This window comes from Leishmania donovani, chromosome 21, assembly GCF_000227135.1.
Source record: "Leishmania donovani BPK282A1 complete genome, chromosome 21".
Classification (NCBI taxonomy): domain Eukaryota; phylum Euglenozoa; class Kinetoplastea; order Trypanosomatida; family Trypanosomatidae; genus Leishmania; species Leishmania donovani.
The window spans coordinates 748,477-765,517 of NC_018248.1; the positions used below are offsets into that span (position 1 = coordinate 748,477).

The 17,041-nt window shown below is 58.9% G+C and overlaps 7 protein-coding genes across 7 annotated transcripts; all 7 read left to right on the top strand.

The window, feature by feature from the left end:
* Positions 1 to 1,600: 1,600 nt before the first annotated feature.
* On the top strand, positions 1,601 to 2,995 carry LDBPK_212180 (GPI transamidase component GAA1, putative; the record flags this gene model as incomplete). The annotated part of the gene is made up of 1 exon (XM_003860686.1): positions 1,601 to 2,995. The coding sequence occupies one exon, from the start codon at positions 1,601 to 1,603 to the stop codon at positions 2,993 to 2,995; it is 1,395 nt and encodes a 464-aa protein (XP_003860734.1).
* A 570-nt stretch (positions 2,996 to 3,565) lies between these two features.
* On the top strand, positions 3,566 to 3,844 carry LDBPK_212190 (60S ribosomal protein L37a, putative; the record flags this gene model as incomplete). Its single annotated transcript, XM_003860687.1, has 1 exon — positions 3,566 to 3,844. One exon carries the CDS (start codon positions 3,566 to 3,568, stop codon positions 3,842 to 3,844), a length of 279 nt encoding a protein of 92 aa, XP_003860735.1.
* Positions 3,845 to 4,651: 807 nt separating this feature from the next.
* On the top strand, positions 4,652 to 5,386 carry LDBPK_212200 (proteasome alpha 5 subunit, putative; the record flags this gene model as incomplete). Its single annotated transcript, XM_003860688.1, has 1 exon — positions 4,652 to 5,386. One exon carries the CDS (start codon positions 4,652 to 4,654, stop codon positions 5,384 to 5,386), a length of 735 nt encoding a protein of 244 aa, XP_003860736.1.
* A 1,413-nt stretch (positions 5,387 to 6,799) lies between these two features.
* On the top strand, positions 6,800 to 8,194 carry LDBPK_212210 (peroxin 14, putative; the record flags this gene model as incomplete). The annotated part of the gene is made up of 1 exon (XM_003860689.1): positions 6,800 to 8,194. One exon carries the CDS (start codon positions 6,800 to 6,802, stop codon positions 8,192 to 8,194), a length of 1,395 nt encoding a protein of 464 aa, XP_003860737.1.
* A 719-nt stretch (positions 8,195 to 8,913) lies between these two features.
* Positions 8,914 to 11,955, top strand: LDBPK_212220 (hypothetical protein, conserved; the record flags this gene model as incomplete). The annotated part of the gene is made up of 1 exon (XM_003860690.1): positions 8,914 to 11,955. One exon carries the CDS (start codon positions 8,914 to 8,916, stop codon positions 11,953 to 11,955), a length of 3,042 nt encoding a protein of 1,013 aa, XP_003860738.1.
* Positions 11,956 to 12,630: 675 nt separating this feature from the next.
* On the top strand, positions 12,631 to 12,870 carry LDBPK_212230 (hypothetical protein, conserved; the record flags this gene model as incomplete). Its single annotated transcript, XM_003860691.1, has 1 exon — positions 12,631 to 12,870. The coding sequence occupies one exon, from the start codon at positions 12,631 to 12,633 to the stop codon at positions 12,868 to 12,870; it is 240 nt and encodes a 79-aa protein (XP_003860739.1).
* Positions 12,871 to 16,803: 3,933 nt separating this feature from the next.
* LDBPK_212240 (beta tubulin) lies at positions 16,804 to 17,040 on the top strand (the record flags this gene model as incomplete). Its single annotated transcript, XM_003860692.1, has 1 exon — positions 16,804 to 17,040. A coding segment is annotated over one exon (237 nt), but the record flags the coding sequence as incomplete, so codon positions are not given.
* Between the last annotated feature and the right edge of the window lies 1 nt (position 17,041).

Here is a 17,041-nt window from a genome sequence, read left to right on the forward strand (position 1 = left end):
GCGTCTGTGCGCGCGTACGGCAAGCAGGAGAAGATCTTTGTCGCCATGATTCTGATGCTGATTTTTGCGGAGGCTCTGGGCCTGTACGGCCTGATCATCGCGCTTCTGATGAACAACACGGCTGGCAAGGTGGCTGCTGGTTGTCAGTAAGCATAGCAGCTGGTATGTGTATGAGTCTGCTCAACGGAGACCAGTTTAGTGCAGGTTGTCTACCGAGAGCTCCCTCTGCGTATAATGCAATCAGGAAGTGTCCATGAAGGCATGCTTTGATACCAGCGGTTCTGCACATGCAAACGCACACACACACACACACACACATACACACGGACACGGACACAGAGACATACTTGCGGACGCCAGCTCATTCGTTGACGAGTCCTTCTGCCTTTTTTGATGCCCCCTTTTCCGTGCGTGTCTGGTTGCTTCTCGAACAAGAAAGGGGGAAATTGCGTGTGTGTCTTTATTATTGCCTTCCCCATCCAGTTCTGTTGCCACTGGAGATGGTGAGGGGCGCGCTGCCGTGTGTCGGCATGCCCACCCTGCCTCTGTTGTTGATGGCTTTTGGTTTTTGGCGCTGGTAGTAAAGGTGGTGTGGCTGGCACTTCATTCTTCCTAAAAGGCGGGCGAGGAAAAGCGGAGAGGGGAAAGTGCAGAATGAGACGAGGAGCCAGCACAACGTGCCTTGTGGTCGGCTCGTTGTCGCTTTGTCGCCTCGTCTGAGGTGCAGCCGAGGGTGCGCGCGTCTATATGCGCGTGCAATCTTTTGTGAGCTCGTGTGCCATTGAACACACACCGCAGACGGGGCGACGTGGAGCCATTGCGTGTGTACGCGCACGTGACGGGCGCGTTTCTCAGCCCTCGCTAGAAGAAAGAAACATGACGCGCGCTGAATGAAGGCGGTGCGGTGTGCAGTTGCCGAACATGTTATTTTTTTCTTTTGTCACGTGATCCATCGGCGACGTGTGCTTGAGGGCCGCCATCCCACACCCTTGCTTGGATCCACCCCCTCTAGCGGGTTTGTGTGATTGCCATTCAGCGCGGACCCTTCTTGACTGCGTGTGCGCGCCCGTCTCTACTCCTTGGCTTGTTTTCGTCTCCATGTAGGTCTTGACACCAGAGAGAGACAAGAGGTGCGTGCACACACACGTGCGCATGCTTGTGCCCACATTCTGGGGTGACATGCGGCCAGAAGATGTGTCGCTTCTCTGCCGCACACACACGCACACACATGCACACACATGCACTTCATCATGCGTCATCTGTTTCCCTTCCTTACTACTCTCCATTTTATTGTTGGGTCCTGTCTTGCCAAGCGGCGTAGCACCTGGTCCTTGCCCCCGCTCCTTCTGCCCTCTTTCCACTTCCCCTGACAGGCGGGGAATTTCAGGTTGCGTCAAGCGGGGCCTTTTTCTTTCACCTGTTCTTATCTCTGTCGCCGCTGCTCCCAATCCTTTTTCGTTCGGCTGCTGCACGGGCTCGGAGGCGTGCACGCGCCTACATCATTTTTCTCTCGTAGTCCTATACCCTTTTCGTCCTCGGGCGCGTCATCGAGCTTCTCACTCACAGGGTGTGACTTCCTCGTGTGCGTGCGTATGCGACTATGCTGCGCAGAGCCATATTCATCGGTGCTCGGCACCATGGTGGGAAGTTGGCGCCTTTTTTTCTTGTCTTAGGCATTGGGTTGCTATGCCTTCTTCCCGTGCTGCGCACGCGGAAGATATACATCGATGAAAACGCGATCGGCCAAATGTTCCCGTCGGCCGACGCCGGTTCCGTGACCGCGTACCTCGACCCCACGGTGCGCTGGCCACAACAACTAGTGCGGGGGCGGCGTTCTCCCGGGTCCGAGATTGTGGCAGTGTATGTGAACACAGATTATCCAGCCTCCGTCTCGCTCGCCAATGCCTTGATCGAGGTGATCCGCCGCAGGAAGAGCCTCGCCTGTGACGTGCAGTTCTACTTTGTGAATAGCAGCGAGGAGTGGCCGGTGCCGCAGGCGTACACCCGCGCCGCACTTGTGCTGAATCTTTCCACCCTGTACAACCGCCACATCTGCATAGACACTCTCGGGGCAAACGGCATCCAGCCCAACCAGGATTACACAAACACCGCTGCTCAGTTTGCCGCTGCGAATCAGTTTCTGCCCAGTTACCTCTGCCAACGACGGCATCGCTCCACAGATGATGCTCACGCCGGCTTTTGGCACTACTGGGCTTACCTTGAAGCGTCTGTGCAGCTTCCAACTCGTCCGCAGCCGTGGCACATCATCCCATCTCACAGCATCAACACCATTGCCATATCCTCCGACCCACTGTACATGGCGAGCTCGATGTTTCCACATTCACAGTTGCCGGATGCGTTCGCCCAGCTGGTGCTGCAGATCATTGTCTCCCTCAACGGTCTGGAGGAAAAGTTCCACCACTCCACCTTTGTGTGGCTGCCCGTGAGTCTGTGGCACTACGTCGAGTACGACCACGCACAGTTCTGCATCATATTGTTCGTCGCCTCCATATTCTCCACGACGTACTCCGAGTATCAGCTGCGTGGCATCAGCATTACCCCGCTGTTCGTGACGCTGCTGCTCACACCTGTTGCGGCTGCGGCTGTGTTTCAGGTCGCTGGCTGGGGGGCAGTAGCGGCGGCGTCGGCCGCGTTTTCGCTGCTCTTCCGGCTTCTCATGGGCCATGTCAATAGCGGCATGCTGCTCAGCTTCAACGCGATAGCGCTGTGCCTTCTGATCATCCTGCAGCCGGCGTGCGGCTTAGTGGCTGGGGCGGCCGCTGCGATCCAGGTCTCTTTCATCCACAATGCCCTTCAGAACCGCCCCGCCATGGCTGTCGGCGCCGCTGTATCGTCGGCGCTCGCCTACTACTTCATTTACCACCTCCGGCTGCCACTCTTTGGTGTGGACGGCATCAGCGAGTTGTTCGTGAGCTTTGTAATTTACCCCAACGCGGTGTGGATTGGCAGCCGGCTCCTGTGCTTGCTGTATTGAGAGCCGCTACCTCTGCGCTCCGTCCGCGTACGCGGTACCACTGCCATCAACCATCACCATCACCGAGCACAAAACACCAAGAAACGGGAGAACGTAGCACCAGCAACTAATCTGTAGCGCTAAGGCACACGGAAGCTTGTTGGTCAGCGATAGGTGTCACAAGGATGAGAATGAGCGCAAGATTCACATTTCATTTCTTTATCCACCGTTTCGGCTGTCAAACGTCTCACGTGCGTACAGGAGCGCGTGCTTCTCTCGTGAAGCTCGTCTGCTCTGCCCCATATCGACTTGCGAGAGGCATTGAACATGTGCTCCTTGTGTTTCTCCTTTTCCTGTCGAGCGCCGCCTGTTTTGTTCCCACGGACGGACGGTTGCATTGATGTATGCCTGCCTTTTCTATATGCATGGCTCTTCTCTCTCCCATTTCCCTCGCACATTTCCGTCTGCCCCCTTCCCCATTCCCCCTCCGTACACACACACACACACGCTCTCCTGCTTTCCATTCACTCGCTTATCCAACAACCATGCACTTTTCTGGGCACGTAAATCGCAGGTTTACTACGAAGCAAGATGGCAAAGCGCACAGTGAAGATGGGCGTGATGGGCCGCTATGGCACCCGTTACGGCGCAAACCCGCGTAAGCGCGCGAAGAAGCTTGAAGTGTCCCAGCACGCCAAACACTTCTGTTCCTTCTGCGGTAAGTTTGCATTCCGCCGCAAAGCTGTCGGCATCTGGCGTTGCGACGGCTGCAGCAAGACGGTTGCCGGTGGTGCGTACACCCTGAGCACGCCGAACAACAGCACCGTCCGCTCCACGGTTCGCCGTCTGCGCGAGCTGGCCAAGATTTAAAGTCGTAGGCCGATGCTCATATCTTCCCCTTTTTTCACGGTGCCGTTCCTTTTCTTCTTTCATTTCTTCCCTTCCGAGACAACAAATAAACGCAACACATAGAAGTATAGACAGGAACTGCGCCAAGCTGTGTATTGCCCTTCTCCCCCCTCCCACAACGACACAGTGTGTGCGCTGTTCATGGACGCTTCATGTGAGGAGGAACGCGACGAGAGACGGACAGGGATGGAGAGCCGCGCTGAACACGCAAAGCGCCCGCCCACAGGGACACAAACAGAGGCACAGATGGCCCGCTACTGGCTTCCTTTTCGCCGCCAAGAGGGCGCTGTGCATGCGCACGTGTGGGGTGGCGGTGGCCCAATAGCACAAGCGTGCCGCTGTGTATCTGTGCATGACACAGACATGCAAGCATCTTGCTGCTCCGGCTCCTTTTCTCGTCTGAGTGTCGGTCGTTTTTTCTGTCTCTCGTACGCCACCTTGATCTTTCTCCATCCTTCCCCCTCTTTATCTCTCGCCATCTCTGTGCCCCCGCTTGTGCGAACTGCCGGTGTGCGAAACCCCCCTCCCCCAAGAAGGAGGTATTTGCGTTCTTTCTCGTCGTGTCTTCCCGGCCTGACGTTTCTCTCTAGTCTTCTCGGTTTTGCATTCTGAGTGCTTTCATCCCTGCTTTCCGTGAGTCCAGCGTGCGCTGCGCTTAGCTACCCGTGTGTGTCTCACACACCTACACCCCGCCTATACTAACCCTCCGCCCTGGCACCCCCTCTCTCCATCTCTTCTCTTCGTCGCACGCGTGCACGCCATCCAATCATGTTCACCTCCAAGTCTGAGTACGACCGCGGCGTGAACACCTTCAGCCCGGAGGGTCGCATTTTCCAGATCGAGTATGCTGTGGAGGCCATCAAACTGGGTAGCACCAGCCTCGGAATCCGTACGCCCGAGGGCGTCGTTCTTGCCGCGGAGAAACGCGTGCCATCGACTTTGGTCGTTCCGTCCAGCATGAGTAAGATTATGGAGATCGACAGCCACATTGCGACTGTCATGAGCGGCATGGTTGCAGATGCGCGCATCCTTGTCGAGCACGCCCGCGTGGAGTCGCAGAACCACCGCTTCACCTACAACGAGCCCATGTCCGTGGAGTCCTGCACGCTAGCGACGTGCGACCTGTCGATCCAGTTTGGTGAGAGCGGTGGCAAGCGCAAGCTGATGTCACGCCCGTTCGGCGTGTCGCTGCTCATCGCCGGCGTAGATGAAAAGGGCCCGCAGCTGTGGCAGACAGACCCCAGCGGCACGCACACGCGCTACGACGCCCAAGCCATTGGTGGCGGTGCCGAGGCGGCGCAGAGTGTCTTCACGGAGCGCTACCACCGCAACATGACGCTGGAGGAGGGCGAGACGCTCGCGGTGGACATTCTGAAGCAGGTGATGGAGGACCAGCTGTCGCCGGAGAACATAGAGGTGGCCGTAGTGCGGGCAGACGACGGCAAGCTGCACATGTACACACCCACAGAAATCAAAGCAATCATGAGTCGCATGCCGGAGTAAGAAATGGAAGACAACCAATGGAACATGCAGATGTAGCAGTCGACGATCGCCCCACTCCTCTGTGAAGAGTAGGATTCACAGAATAGAAAAACGATGAGAGGAAGAGCTGCGCTGATTCCTGTATTCGCACTTTCCAAGGCCGATGCACGACCAAGGAGGGGAAGCAGCGCTGAATCGTCAACGCTGTCTCCTACCCTCTCTATTCCCTCCCCTATCAATACCATCTCTTCCCGTTTTCGTGCTTCACGTCGTTGGTCTCGTCCTCTTCCACTAGCCTCTTATCTCCCCTGCTTCGCTGGAAGCGCACAACTTGGGGCTACTGCTGCTGCTGCTGCTGCTGCGTATGCGTGTGTGCAGCAGTAGCGGCTGCGTATGTGGCGTCGCTCTGGTGGTACTCTCTGTTCCTCCCCTCTTCTATTTCATGCCCTTTGTCTGTTTATCTCCCTTTTTTCCCTTTTGTGCTCTCGTTCATGTTGTGGCGCTTTCCATCCACTCTCTGTGCGTGGATGTGTCGTCTGTGTATGCGTCTCTCTCTGTCTGTGTATGTATGTGTGTGCGCGCCTCTCTCTCGCACGCAGCCATTGAATCGGCCATGGTATTCGTTGACTGGAAGAATAGCGGAAACAAGCGAAAAACCGAAAAGGACACACCCGAGGAGCAAATCTGCCGTCAGGACCGGGCCAGCGCGCACCGTGAAAACCACGCACTATTTACTTGCAGCTGACAGCAGGAGAGAGGAGACGGGCAAAGATACGTCCATCTGCACTGAATGCGCTGCACGTGCGTTGTTTTGTTTTTCCTCTCGTGGAGGAGGTGAGGGTTGGGGTGTCTGAACGCACCCGGCGCAAGCTGTGGCGGGCAATGTAGGACTCATCTCATCACCAGAGTCCATGCGCCATCCTTCACGCAGCCTGCATTGTTGCCTTATGCGGGGACTTGTCCGACATGGCCTTAGTGCGTGGTGCGGTGAGCAGATGTCGTGGCGCTGCCTGGGGGCCTCCATTCGTCAAGCAATGCGTTTTCTCCTCTCCGTCTCTCGCATTTCTGCTCTTTTCGGTGCGGCCACGCTATCCCCCTTTCTATCTCTTCTTTTCACTGCGGTTTAATGGCGCGCGCCATTTCCCTTTCTCCAGTCGCTCTTTCTTTAATACCACCGCACACCAGCACTCCTCTCCTTCTTCTTCGCTCTACTCCAACAAAGAAAGCGGGAGCGCCTCTCTCTCTGTCGTGCTGCTCTTGCTTTGCACATAAACCTGCGTTCCTCTTGAGTGTGTCTTTCTCCTGCTCTCTCTCAGTGTGCTGCCTCTCTCCCGCTCCTGTCTCCCTCCCTGCCCTCCACACTACCCTACGGCAGTGACACCGACGCTTCGCCCGCTACTTCAACTCAACCTTCTAACAAAAAACAACAACAGCATGGCGGCAGAAGTCCCGGCGCAGCCTCAGGCAGCTCTGGAAGCTCCGCTGCCGGAGCCAGAGCAGCCGTCTTCGTCGGAACTGGACGCTGATACAACGGTTCAGTCCGCCATCCGCTTCTTGCAAGATTCACGCGTGCGGCGCTCGCCGGTCGAGTCGCAGATCCGTTTCCTCAAGGGTAAAGGCGTGCCAGATGAACAGATAAAGTACGCCCTCGCCAAGGTAGGAAGGACAGTCACAGCGGAGAAGATTGCCTCTGTTCGTGCCCCGCCCGCCAACGCAGCACCAACCGGTGCCACGGCGACGGCGTGTACCACCCCTCTTTCTGCACAGCTCAAGACGGCGCGGCAAAACGCGCCAGTGACCATGACGCCAGGTCCGCAGTACACACAAACGCTGTTTCCTCACTCGCCCCCACCACCGCAGGTGGAGCGGCAGACGAAGACAGTGGACTGGCGTGACGTCGTGATTGGCGCCGGCGCCGCCATGCTTTCCGGGTTTTCTGCGTACAAACTCTTCAACCGGTACTCCCCTTACGAATTTCGTCGCAAGACGGATAAGAAGTCGCGGCTGTATCGCGGGTCCTCCTCACGGCCCCGCTCCGCCAACATCGCGTCTTCGGGGAGCGAAACAGATGCGTCATCAACGCCGCAGCGTGGCTGTGTGCCTCCGCTGCCGCCACCACCACCGATGGCTGCCGCTGCTGAGCCAAGTGTGTCGGCTGCCTCACCAGCCGCCCTCACTGAGGAGGTGAAGAGGCTGCAGACGGAGCTGGACGAGGCCAAGGAGGCGCTGGCTAATGAGCGGAAAAAATGCGCCGACCTCGCCGTGAGCGCGGCGAAGATCCGCGCGGACAAGCAGCAGCTGAGTAGGGCCAACGATCGCCTCACACAGCAGATTGACGGTCTCAAGAAGGATATAGAAAGGCTGGAGAGGGAGAAGAGCTCTGCCGTCGGCGAGGCGACGCAGACGACAGCGGAAGGGGCAGTGGCGGCGGCCCCTGGGCCTCCCTCGACGTACTTCCCATCGGTGACGACGGAGGGCGAGCAGGCGCGAAATTCACCAGAGGTGACATCGGTGACGAGCGCATCCGCGCCGAATTCTGACGTGGTGCCCGTTCTACCCGTCGTGCCATCACCCGAGGCGCCAGCGACCGCTACTGCCGCTCCTGCCATGCCGGACCCCATCACAGAGGCTGTCCAGGTTGCACCCGCATCCGCCGCCGCTGTTGCGCCGGCTCCTGAGTTACCCCCGGTTGTCGTTGCGGCGTCCACCCCGTACGCGGATGCCGCAGCTCCTGTCGCTACTGTCACGGAGGTGGCTGCGCCCCTGCTTCCCATCGGCGGCGCAGAGCCGCCGAAGGCAGGTGACGGCACTCCGATGTCGATTGGCTAAGCCGGTTGTAGGTCTGTCGTGTCCACGATCGCAGAGCATCTTGTCTCTGCTTTCCACCGGTTCGCCTGCAAGAGGTGCGTATGAGTGCGTGTGTGTGTTTGTGTGCACGCCATTGTGTCTTGGCGTCAAAGGAACGTGCTGCCACGGCAGATGGACGCGGGAGCGTGAGAGACGCGCGGGTAAGGTGGAAAGGTCGATTGCCACTGCCACCAGAAGACACTCAACCACACACGTGCCATTCTACTCTCAGGACAAAGGTCTCTGTCCCTCTCTGTAACTCGGCAACTATAGCAGTATGATCAAGGGCATCCTGACGAACACAGCGACTGCATCCACGCGGTGGGCACAGAGCTTGGCTCACGGCTCTTTGTGGATGCCTATATGTACGCGAACATTTCCACAGTGACGTGAACGTCCCAGTGACCATCACCGAAGTCTCGCTTCCACTAATCGATTCAACGTGCTGCACTGGTTCGCTTACGAAAGCGCAAAGAACGGCCGTGCGAGGATTTGCTTGCCAGAACGACAGAGAACACGCTGCACCTCACCCGACTTGTTTCAGCGATCCTCAGAAGCCTCGCTCTCTGTCTCCATGTTCATCCTTCTAACCTCCGCTGCCCTTGTTTGGTGAACTCGGAGAGGTGACTTCTCACCTCCACATACACGAAGGCGTGCCAACGTCGAGGTTTCTCTTCACACCGTCACTCATATCCTCTGTGATGGACTCACCCCGCAAGGAGGAGTTTGTGCTATCCTCCGGAGAGGGACCGTTTGCCGTCACCATCAAACGTTTTGCTACGGCAGACTCCTCCTCCTCCTCCTCCGGCGATGGCGCGGAAGCGCCTCATCCAACCAGCCGCCCTCGATTCGGCAGCGGGAGCAACATCGACTCCTCCGGTCTTCCAGATGATAGTGGCGACTCGCACAATCTGTCATCTTACATGGGGTTGCCATCAAACCTTGCTCCCGCGAATGCTGAATACGCGCCACGGGTCGAAAGCGGCGCACCTCTTGTTGGGGATGTGCTAAACGGGACCGCTACAGATGTGGTCGCTAAACAGCGAGGACTGCAACTGCAACGCTTCTCCACAGTGGACAGCAGTGCAAGAGATGAGCGTTCGATGCCTCATGAGTCGTCTCGCTCGTCGTCCTCCGCTGATTTGGCACCTTTCCGTCAACGCGGCGGTGGCGCGACGGCGGCCGCCGGCGCCCAACATCGACTTTCCCAAGAGCCACTTGTTCACGCACCTGCCGCATCCCTAGCGAGGGAAACGCCTCCTCGAGGCCGCTCTGCCGCTGGCGAAGACGCTGCGGCGCCTTCTCCAAAAGAGATGGACGACGCGACGGTGGCAGGAGACTCTTCGAGGCGGCGATTGCCTCAGTCTCGCAGTCATGTTGCACCGGTCACACAGCCGTGTGCCGGCAGTCCTGCTTCTTCTGCTGTCGTGGCTACTGTGCCCGAGTCGAAACCCGCCCCTGTGGCGGCACAGTCATTGACGCTCCCTGAGGCATGCAAACGCTTCGGCCACGGGCACGATGGTGCCGCAGCATGTGGAGCTTTTACTCGAGCGCCAAAGAAGTCGAGACCAGCACCGGCAGCGGCGGAGGTTCAGCAGCCGCAGTCGCAGCGGCAGTCGGGGGATGCTGAGCCGAGGAGCCCATCGTCGGGCGGGGCCCACACAAGGGTGCCTCAGTGGACGTGCCATATGAAAAAGAAGGATGGCCAGTACGTCACTTGCGTCCGCGTGACAAACCCTACGGCTCTCTATGACAGAGGCATCAACGGGCTTCGAAGAGCGTCGGCCAAGCGGGAGGCGATGCGTGCGAAGTTGGAGGAGGCCGCCCTGGCCGAGGCGACGTTTCGCCCCACTATCTCTCCTCGCGTCCGCGCGCTCAAGCGCAGCGGCGACAGCGCCGGCGCTGCCCACGATTCCTCTGCGCAGCTACGGTACCGCCTCCAGCTTCTAGAGCTGCCGGATGAGCCGGCACATGCGGCGCACCGCCACACCCCTCGACTTTCACACACGTCGGAGATGATCGTCCGAGCGTGCCGCGGGCGCCGCGGTGCCGAGCCACCCCCGGAAGAGCGGCTGTACCGAGACTACTTCTACCGGCAGCAGGCTATCGAAGAGGCGCGGCTGGTGACGGCGTCACCGGCGGTGGTGCGGAGCAAGCGCCACATCGATGCGCACATCGCAGAGCTCTATTCGTTCGAGCAGCAGCGGCAACGCGCCATCGCGGCGGCTCGCGACGCACTCCTGTCAGCTTCTTCGGAGGCGCACCGTCGCCTCTGCGTGGACCCTCGAGCGCTGGTGGAGCGCCTGACAAAGCCGCGCTCTCCGTCGCAGCAGCGCAGCGCCGCTGCTCAGCTGGAGAAAGACCCGTGCCCCTTCCACCCGCAGACAAGCGCAAGCTCCGCGGAGCTGGCTCATCAAGCCCGCCTGCGTGGTCTACACCGGTGGGTGCGCTACTTCTGCGACGCCGACATTCTTTCGATGGCCGTGCTGTCTACGTTTCAGGGTCAAGCCGCCCAAGAGGCGGCGACGCTGTCCGCCGTGCTACGGCGACACAGCCCCACCAAAACTGAGTGGAGCGTCGAAGAACTCGCTGACGCCTTTGTCAATGATGCGGGGGACAATTCCTTTATCGCGGAGCTGTGGCGTCGTCGTCCCCCTATCGGTGAGGCGTCCGCCGCACTGGGCGAGCTGACACACCGTCCTTGCCTCAACCCCAAGAGTGCCATGATCGTGGACAAGATGAATGCAGAGCACCGGGGCGGACCGACACACGACCGCCTGTTTCTCAACGCGAGGGCGAAGCAGCTGTCCCAGAGGCAGCAGGAGCTGGAGGAGGAGCAGGCCTCTCTCGAGGACAAGCAGCGCGAACAGAAGCGGCGGCAGCGCCTGCAAGCCGCCTGGCGGGCACAGGAGGCTCAACGGCTTGAGGCGTATCGGGCGGAAAAAGCGGAGGAGCGCCGCAAAAGCGCAGCCGCGGAAGCATCCGCAGCAGAGGAGCGGCTACATCCTTGCACCACTTCTTGCTCTCGCCAACTTTTTATGCCCTCATCGTCTCCTCAGCTTCGCAGCGGCGGGCGTGCCAGCGTGCCGCCGTCTGCGTCGCCGAGGCAGTCTAGTGCTGCCGCAACGGATGCTGTTATTCTCAAACCACGCTCTTACACCCCGTCGATGCCAACAGCTTCATCCACTCGGCCGCCAGAGGTCTCGCGCGTCAGGGGAAGCAACACCGACAACACTACGACAGCCAGAAACAAAGGTAGCGGTGGCAACGGCAGGGGCTCTGGCTGCCCCTCTCCTGCTTTCCATCCGACGACAACTTCAGCGCAGGCTGCTCCAGCGGCACAGTGCTTGACGAGCAGTATTCCCCGAAACGTCGAGGACTGGCCGGTGGCTAACAAGCAGGAACTAGACAGAGCTGCCGAGGCTCTTCGCGATCTTCTCGTGGACCCGGCACGCTCCTGCAGGGCATCTCCGCAGGGATCCGCTGCCTCATCACAGCGCTCCCTTTCGGCTGCTACATGCTTCACCCCCTGCGACGTGAATCGCCCACTCGACAGTCAGTGCAAGTTGCACGCACCCTCCCTCGATGTCTTGCTCGTGTGCGCTCAGCTGCGAGATTCCCGAGCGTTCCCTGCCGGCGAGCGGGAGAGACTGGACAGGGCCCAAAAGCGGCAACTGCGCGAGCTCGGGCGCCTCCTCTACAGCCGCTACATGTCGAGAGTACACGGCAAAATTAGCACGTGAGAGAAAGTGGGAGCGGTAGATATTAGAAGGCGCATTATTGGGAGGAAGGGAGGTAGGGGGGCAGCAAGGGTAGTCACTGCAACGCACGTACACCTGCACACGCGCCAACCCCCCTTCTTCGTTATACAGACACGTGACACATGGCTTCTCCATGCGCCGTGATTGCCTCCTTTTTTTTTGCTTTACTTTTCAGTCTGCATGCATAGACCGGCGACATCATCAGATCGCCTGCAGCTCTCTGTGTCACGCTGCAAGGAACAAGACTATATGGAAGTGTTGCTGTTGGAGAGGAGAGAGACGGTACAGCGTTGAATGCGCAGCACTGGCAGCAACACTTGGTTCCCCCCCCCCACGCCCGCACTCGTACACGTACAAGACGCATCTATTGTGTAAGCTCCTTTTGTAGATCTCACGCTCTCCCTTCTCTACCCTCGCCCCGCATCTCTACGAACTTGGCACCGCAGATCTTTTCGCCGTTCGCTCCACCCTTCAATCCCCTCCTTGCCTATTCCTCCTACCTTCGCTCGATCGAGTACATCGACGACACACGGGGGGGGGGGTGAATTGGATAAGGAAACGGCGACATCCATACACATCAATAACGGATTCTTGCTCTGCACACCGTTCGACCCTACTCAGTGACGGGCTAGTCACTTTTGTGTTTCATCCGCAAAAATGCCGAGCATCCAAAGCACTATCGTATCGCGTATTCAGGAAGCCTTTCAGCCGGCGGAGCTGGAGGTGACGGAGGTCAGCGCAGAGGATGCCAAGTACAACGTGCGCATCGTTTCTGCAGCTTTTGCCGGCGTGCCACTGATTCAGCGCCATCGCATGGTGAACGATCTCTTTGGCGAGGAGCTGCGGTCAGGCACGATTCATGCGTTGGGCATATCTGCGAAGCCGCCACCGTCGTAAGCGCCGTTTGTGCGTGTCGGCTGTTTTTTTTTGGTTTGCGTATCTCCTCCTTTTGCCCGCCACGAATACACAATGAGACAGAGAGAGATGCACACACGTTCGCGCAAACTCGAAAAAAAAGGTCACCGCTACTGCAGGAGCGATCCTTGAGCAAACAACATCGACTTATCACATTGGTGGAAGAGAGAGAACCCCCTCCCACTGCTGCGTGCGCCACGGCCTGCCTCCGTTTTCCTTCGGCGATCTCTTTTTTGGCGTCTTCCCTGGAATAGTCCTGTTACGCTGTCGGGTGCAGTGCGTGCTTCGGGTTGTGTCTCCTTCCGCGCACACCCGCCCCGTTGTTATCGCCATCACCTCCTTTTCACTAACTCGTACGGCCGCATTTTACTCGCTGCACCGACGCTTCGCTTGCGGCTAAGTGACCAGTGCGGATCTGTATCGATCACCTCCCTTCTCGAACATTGCTCCTTTACCACCTCCTATTTGGCATCTGCGCGGGGTTTGGCCGAAGTCCCCCCTTCCTCCACCTTGTCGCGGAAAACCTCGATATGCGTAGACGGGCGACTCAGGGAGATGGTACTTGACGGCGGGAGTTTTAGGAAGAGGAAGGACAGGACCTTCTTTTCCCTCTCGTGAAACACATAATGCAGCGGAAATGTTTCTGCCCCGGATTTATCAGCAACGGTGCTATCCTAACGCTGTTGGTTGCTCAGGTGCTACCATGGAGTGCCGAGGCAGCCACAGAGACTTCATTGAAGAATGCATTCGCGTGCGGAAATGCGGCTTCTAGCGCGTCCCACAGGAGTCTTCAAGGCGAGTGTCGTAGAATGACGGGTGCGTAAGGAGAGATGCTGGATAGCGGACACCACCATGTCAGGTGCGGACGAGGGGCGGTCAATGGTGATCTCGAAACGAAGGCATTCGTCGGGGTGCTCGTCGTTCCATTCACCCGGCTTCGTATATAAACCAAACTGAAGCTGAAGCAGAAGGCGCTGCTGGGCACGAGTGAATTGGCGGGACTGAATGTTGGTACCGGGGGCACCATTTCCCAACACTTTGTGCCGAAGAGTCTGCTGCATTTCCAGGGTTATGACCGCCTTCCCCGCCTTTGACGAGGTCGCGGGGCGAGCGATGTCTTGCGACCATGACGGGGGCGTGGTCTCCCCCGGTTCCCCCTTCTCCGCCACCTTCTCCCCTCGCAGACATTGAGGTGCATGACAGCGTCGTTGTACCCGGTGGCCAAAGGGCCTTTCTCCGTGTGTGAGATGATGCACACCATGAAAACCTTCGCCGCGGGGAGGCGAGCCATGAGGGGCCAGATAGCTTTTATCTTGTGCCCCCCCCCCCGGCGGAGCGGACCCTTCTCCGACTCCTGAAATGCTGGTCGAGAGTCTTTCACAATGCGAGGGGGCCTAATGGATTGCTTTGGATATTGCGTACTCCACCAGCGTGTGCAATCGTGAGAAAAGAGCCTGTCGCTTCCTAGCGTAGGTGCACGCTTTCTTTTCTAGCCTCGTGCTTCGGGTGAGTGCCTCCTCCTTGCCGCTCACTATCACATACGCCTCCTCCCCGTAGGCAGCTCCCGACCTCACCAATCTGCCTGTCCAGAGCGGGAGCTCAGCGGTGTCCGTGCTACAGAGTCGCACCGCGTTGAGCGGACGGCAAGGTGCTAGGCTCACTTCATCGCCTTTCCAAACCACACGGTCCCCGAGGCAGAGTGTCGTGAGGAAGTCTGTGCAAAGCGCAACCAACGCGAGCTCCCTGGCTGATGTCTCGTGGTATCGCGGGAGAGTACCGCGCAGTGGAAGGGCTGGTACGGCGAGCATCTTCGTGCGCCATGTGACTTTTGCTCGACCGACGGCGGCTGACAGCTGGCCGCAACTTGCCTCCTGCCGCCCAGCTCTCGGAAAGCATCCACAGCCGTCTTTGCAGCCTCAGTCCAGGCTTGTTGACCTCGAAGTTCGAGGAGTGGAGGCCCGCCTCCAGTGTTGCTGATTCCGAGTGCATGGCCAGAGTTGTGCACGTAGTTGTCATGCATATGCGCGTCGAAACGCGCTTGAGGACGACGCGGATAGCTTCGTTCATCGCTGCACAGACAATCGGAGGAAACTGGCGGACAGGGGTCGCAGCCACTGCACGCATAGAGATGTAGGAAAGGCGGGGGCTTAGGAGCCGGGTGCGATACTGCGTGTCGACAAGAAGGACCTCGACGCGGCGCCGCGCGATCTCGGCATGATACTCGAATGACAAACCTTGGTCGCGCCATTGCTACAAGCCATGAATCCGTGATGGCTGAGTCGCCGGTTCCTGCCTGTAGTGCCGGCTCTACGATCAACAGGCCTGGTGCCAGGCGGAAGGCACAGGGGCGCGCACGGTTCATCCGGTTCGCTTTCTTCGCGTCCGCTAGCCAGATCCCCCTCCGTCTTTGAGCGCACGCGCACCCTGTTTCGCTTTGCCAGGCGTAAATAATGCACGGCATGCACTGCATCGTCCCGACCGTTTACCATGGTGAGGACGCTGCTACCCAGATCGTCAGGTCGTTAGCGTATTATGCTACGTTCCCGCAGAGTAGTCGGTTCACCTCTTTCTTCGGCAACAGTACCTCGGGCGCTCGGCCTACGACCTCTGCGCCGACCTCCGTATAGCCCTCTCGGAGTAGGCGTCTGGCAATCGCAGCTTTCTGGATTCCCACCGTTGCCGTACGCACCGGAGCCTTCTCCTGGTGTCGTACCGGCGCCGGCTGCTGCGGTGGCGTAGGGGCCATCTGCTTCACCGGGCCCCTCAGGGAGGTCGAAGACTGCCGTTGTGACTTCGCCGTGTCGGTAAGGGGCTCGCCGTCGTTGTGTGGGGCTTCGACTTCTGGGACAAGACCTCCCTGGCTTACGTACAGCAGTCTGCCACGGAGTGAAGTAGATCATCGGTCGCCAGGCTCTAACTAAAGAGAGGGCCGATGGTGGAGCCTCGAGGGCACCCATGCGTAGATAACCGAGGCCTGTTGCTTTCAGCGGGTACGACTTCACGCGCTATGACTTCACTGCGGCGGAAGGAGACTGCTTGTGATCCCTGTGACTCTGCACTGCGGTCGATGATCGCTGAGGGAGGCGCTGCGCAACGAGCACTCCGTGCTTCGGGAATGGGGCTGCGTGCGTGTGCGTCACTAAGCAGTACTAGGTGCTGCGTGTTGCTCCGCTTGCCTTTGTGTGCTGCTCATCCATGGCTGATCGTGGCTCTCTCCGCGTTTCTGCTGGCGTGTGATCTGCGGAATGGACAGGTGAGCCGGCGTCGCCCCAGTAGTTTGCGTGCCGATCTCCTCCTCGTTCCTATTTTCCTTAGTCTTCTGTACTTGTGCAGGCGTGTTCACTGTCGCAGGTGCCTGCGACACAACGCCACGGAACTCTTTTCGTTGGGTGCGGTGCGACTCTTTTACGCGTGCGCACCAACACATGTAGAGATGCACACACACACACACACGCAAAGAGACCGGTCCTTACACAGAGAGACGACAACGCCCAGGATGCAGTAGACTGATGCGGACGACAAGACAGGGGCGTGCTCCGCACAGCAGTGGCTGCATTTCTCCATGTGGTGTGTGCACTCTTGTTGCACGCTTTTCTTCTCTCGCTCTCATGGTGCGCATTGCACCGAGAACCGCTGCGCCGTGTCTCTGCCTCTTCCCCATCCCCGCTTCGAGTGACGCCGCCCTTTAGACCCCTGTGCCTCCGCCGGCGGCGGCCATCTGTGTCACACCCCATCTCCCCCGCTTTCTCTCCCCCCGTCTCTCCTGGTCTCGAAACAACCCGACATTCGGAAATATGTTTGCGCGGCGTTGCGCGCGTGTGACACACACACACACACCGACCAGTAACCTTCCCCCAACCCCCCTCCTCCACACAAAGCATACCCTTTCTTTTCGCCTTTCGCCACTCTGCCATCATGCGTGAGATCGTTTCCTGCCAGGCCGGCCAGTGCGGCAACCAGATCGGCTCTAAGTTTTGGGAGGTGATTTCCGACGAACATGGTGTCGATCCGACTGGTACCTACCAGGGCGACTCGGATCTGCAGCTCGAGCGCATCAACGTCTACTTCGATGAGTCGACGGGAGGCCGCTACGTGCCGCGCGCCGTGCTGATGGACCTCGAGCCCGGCACTATGGACTCCGTTCGCGCCGGCC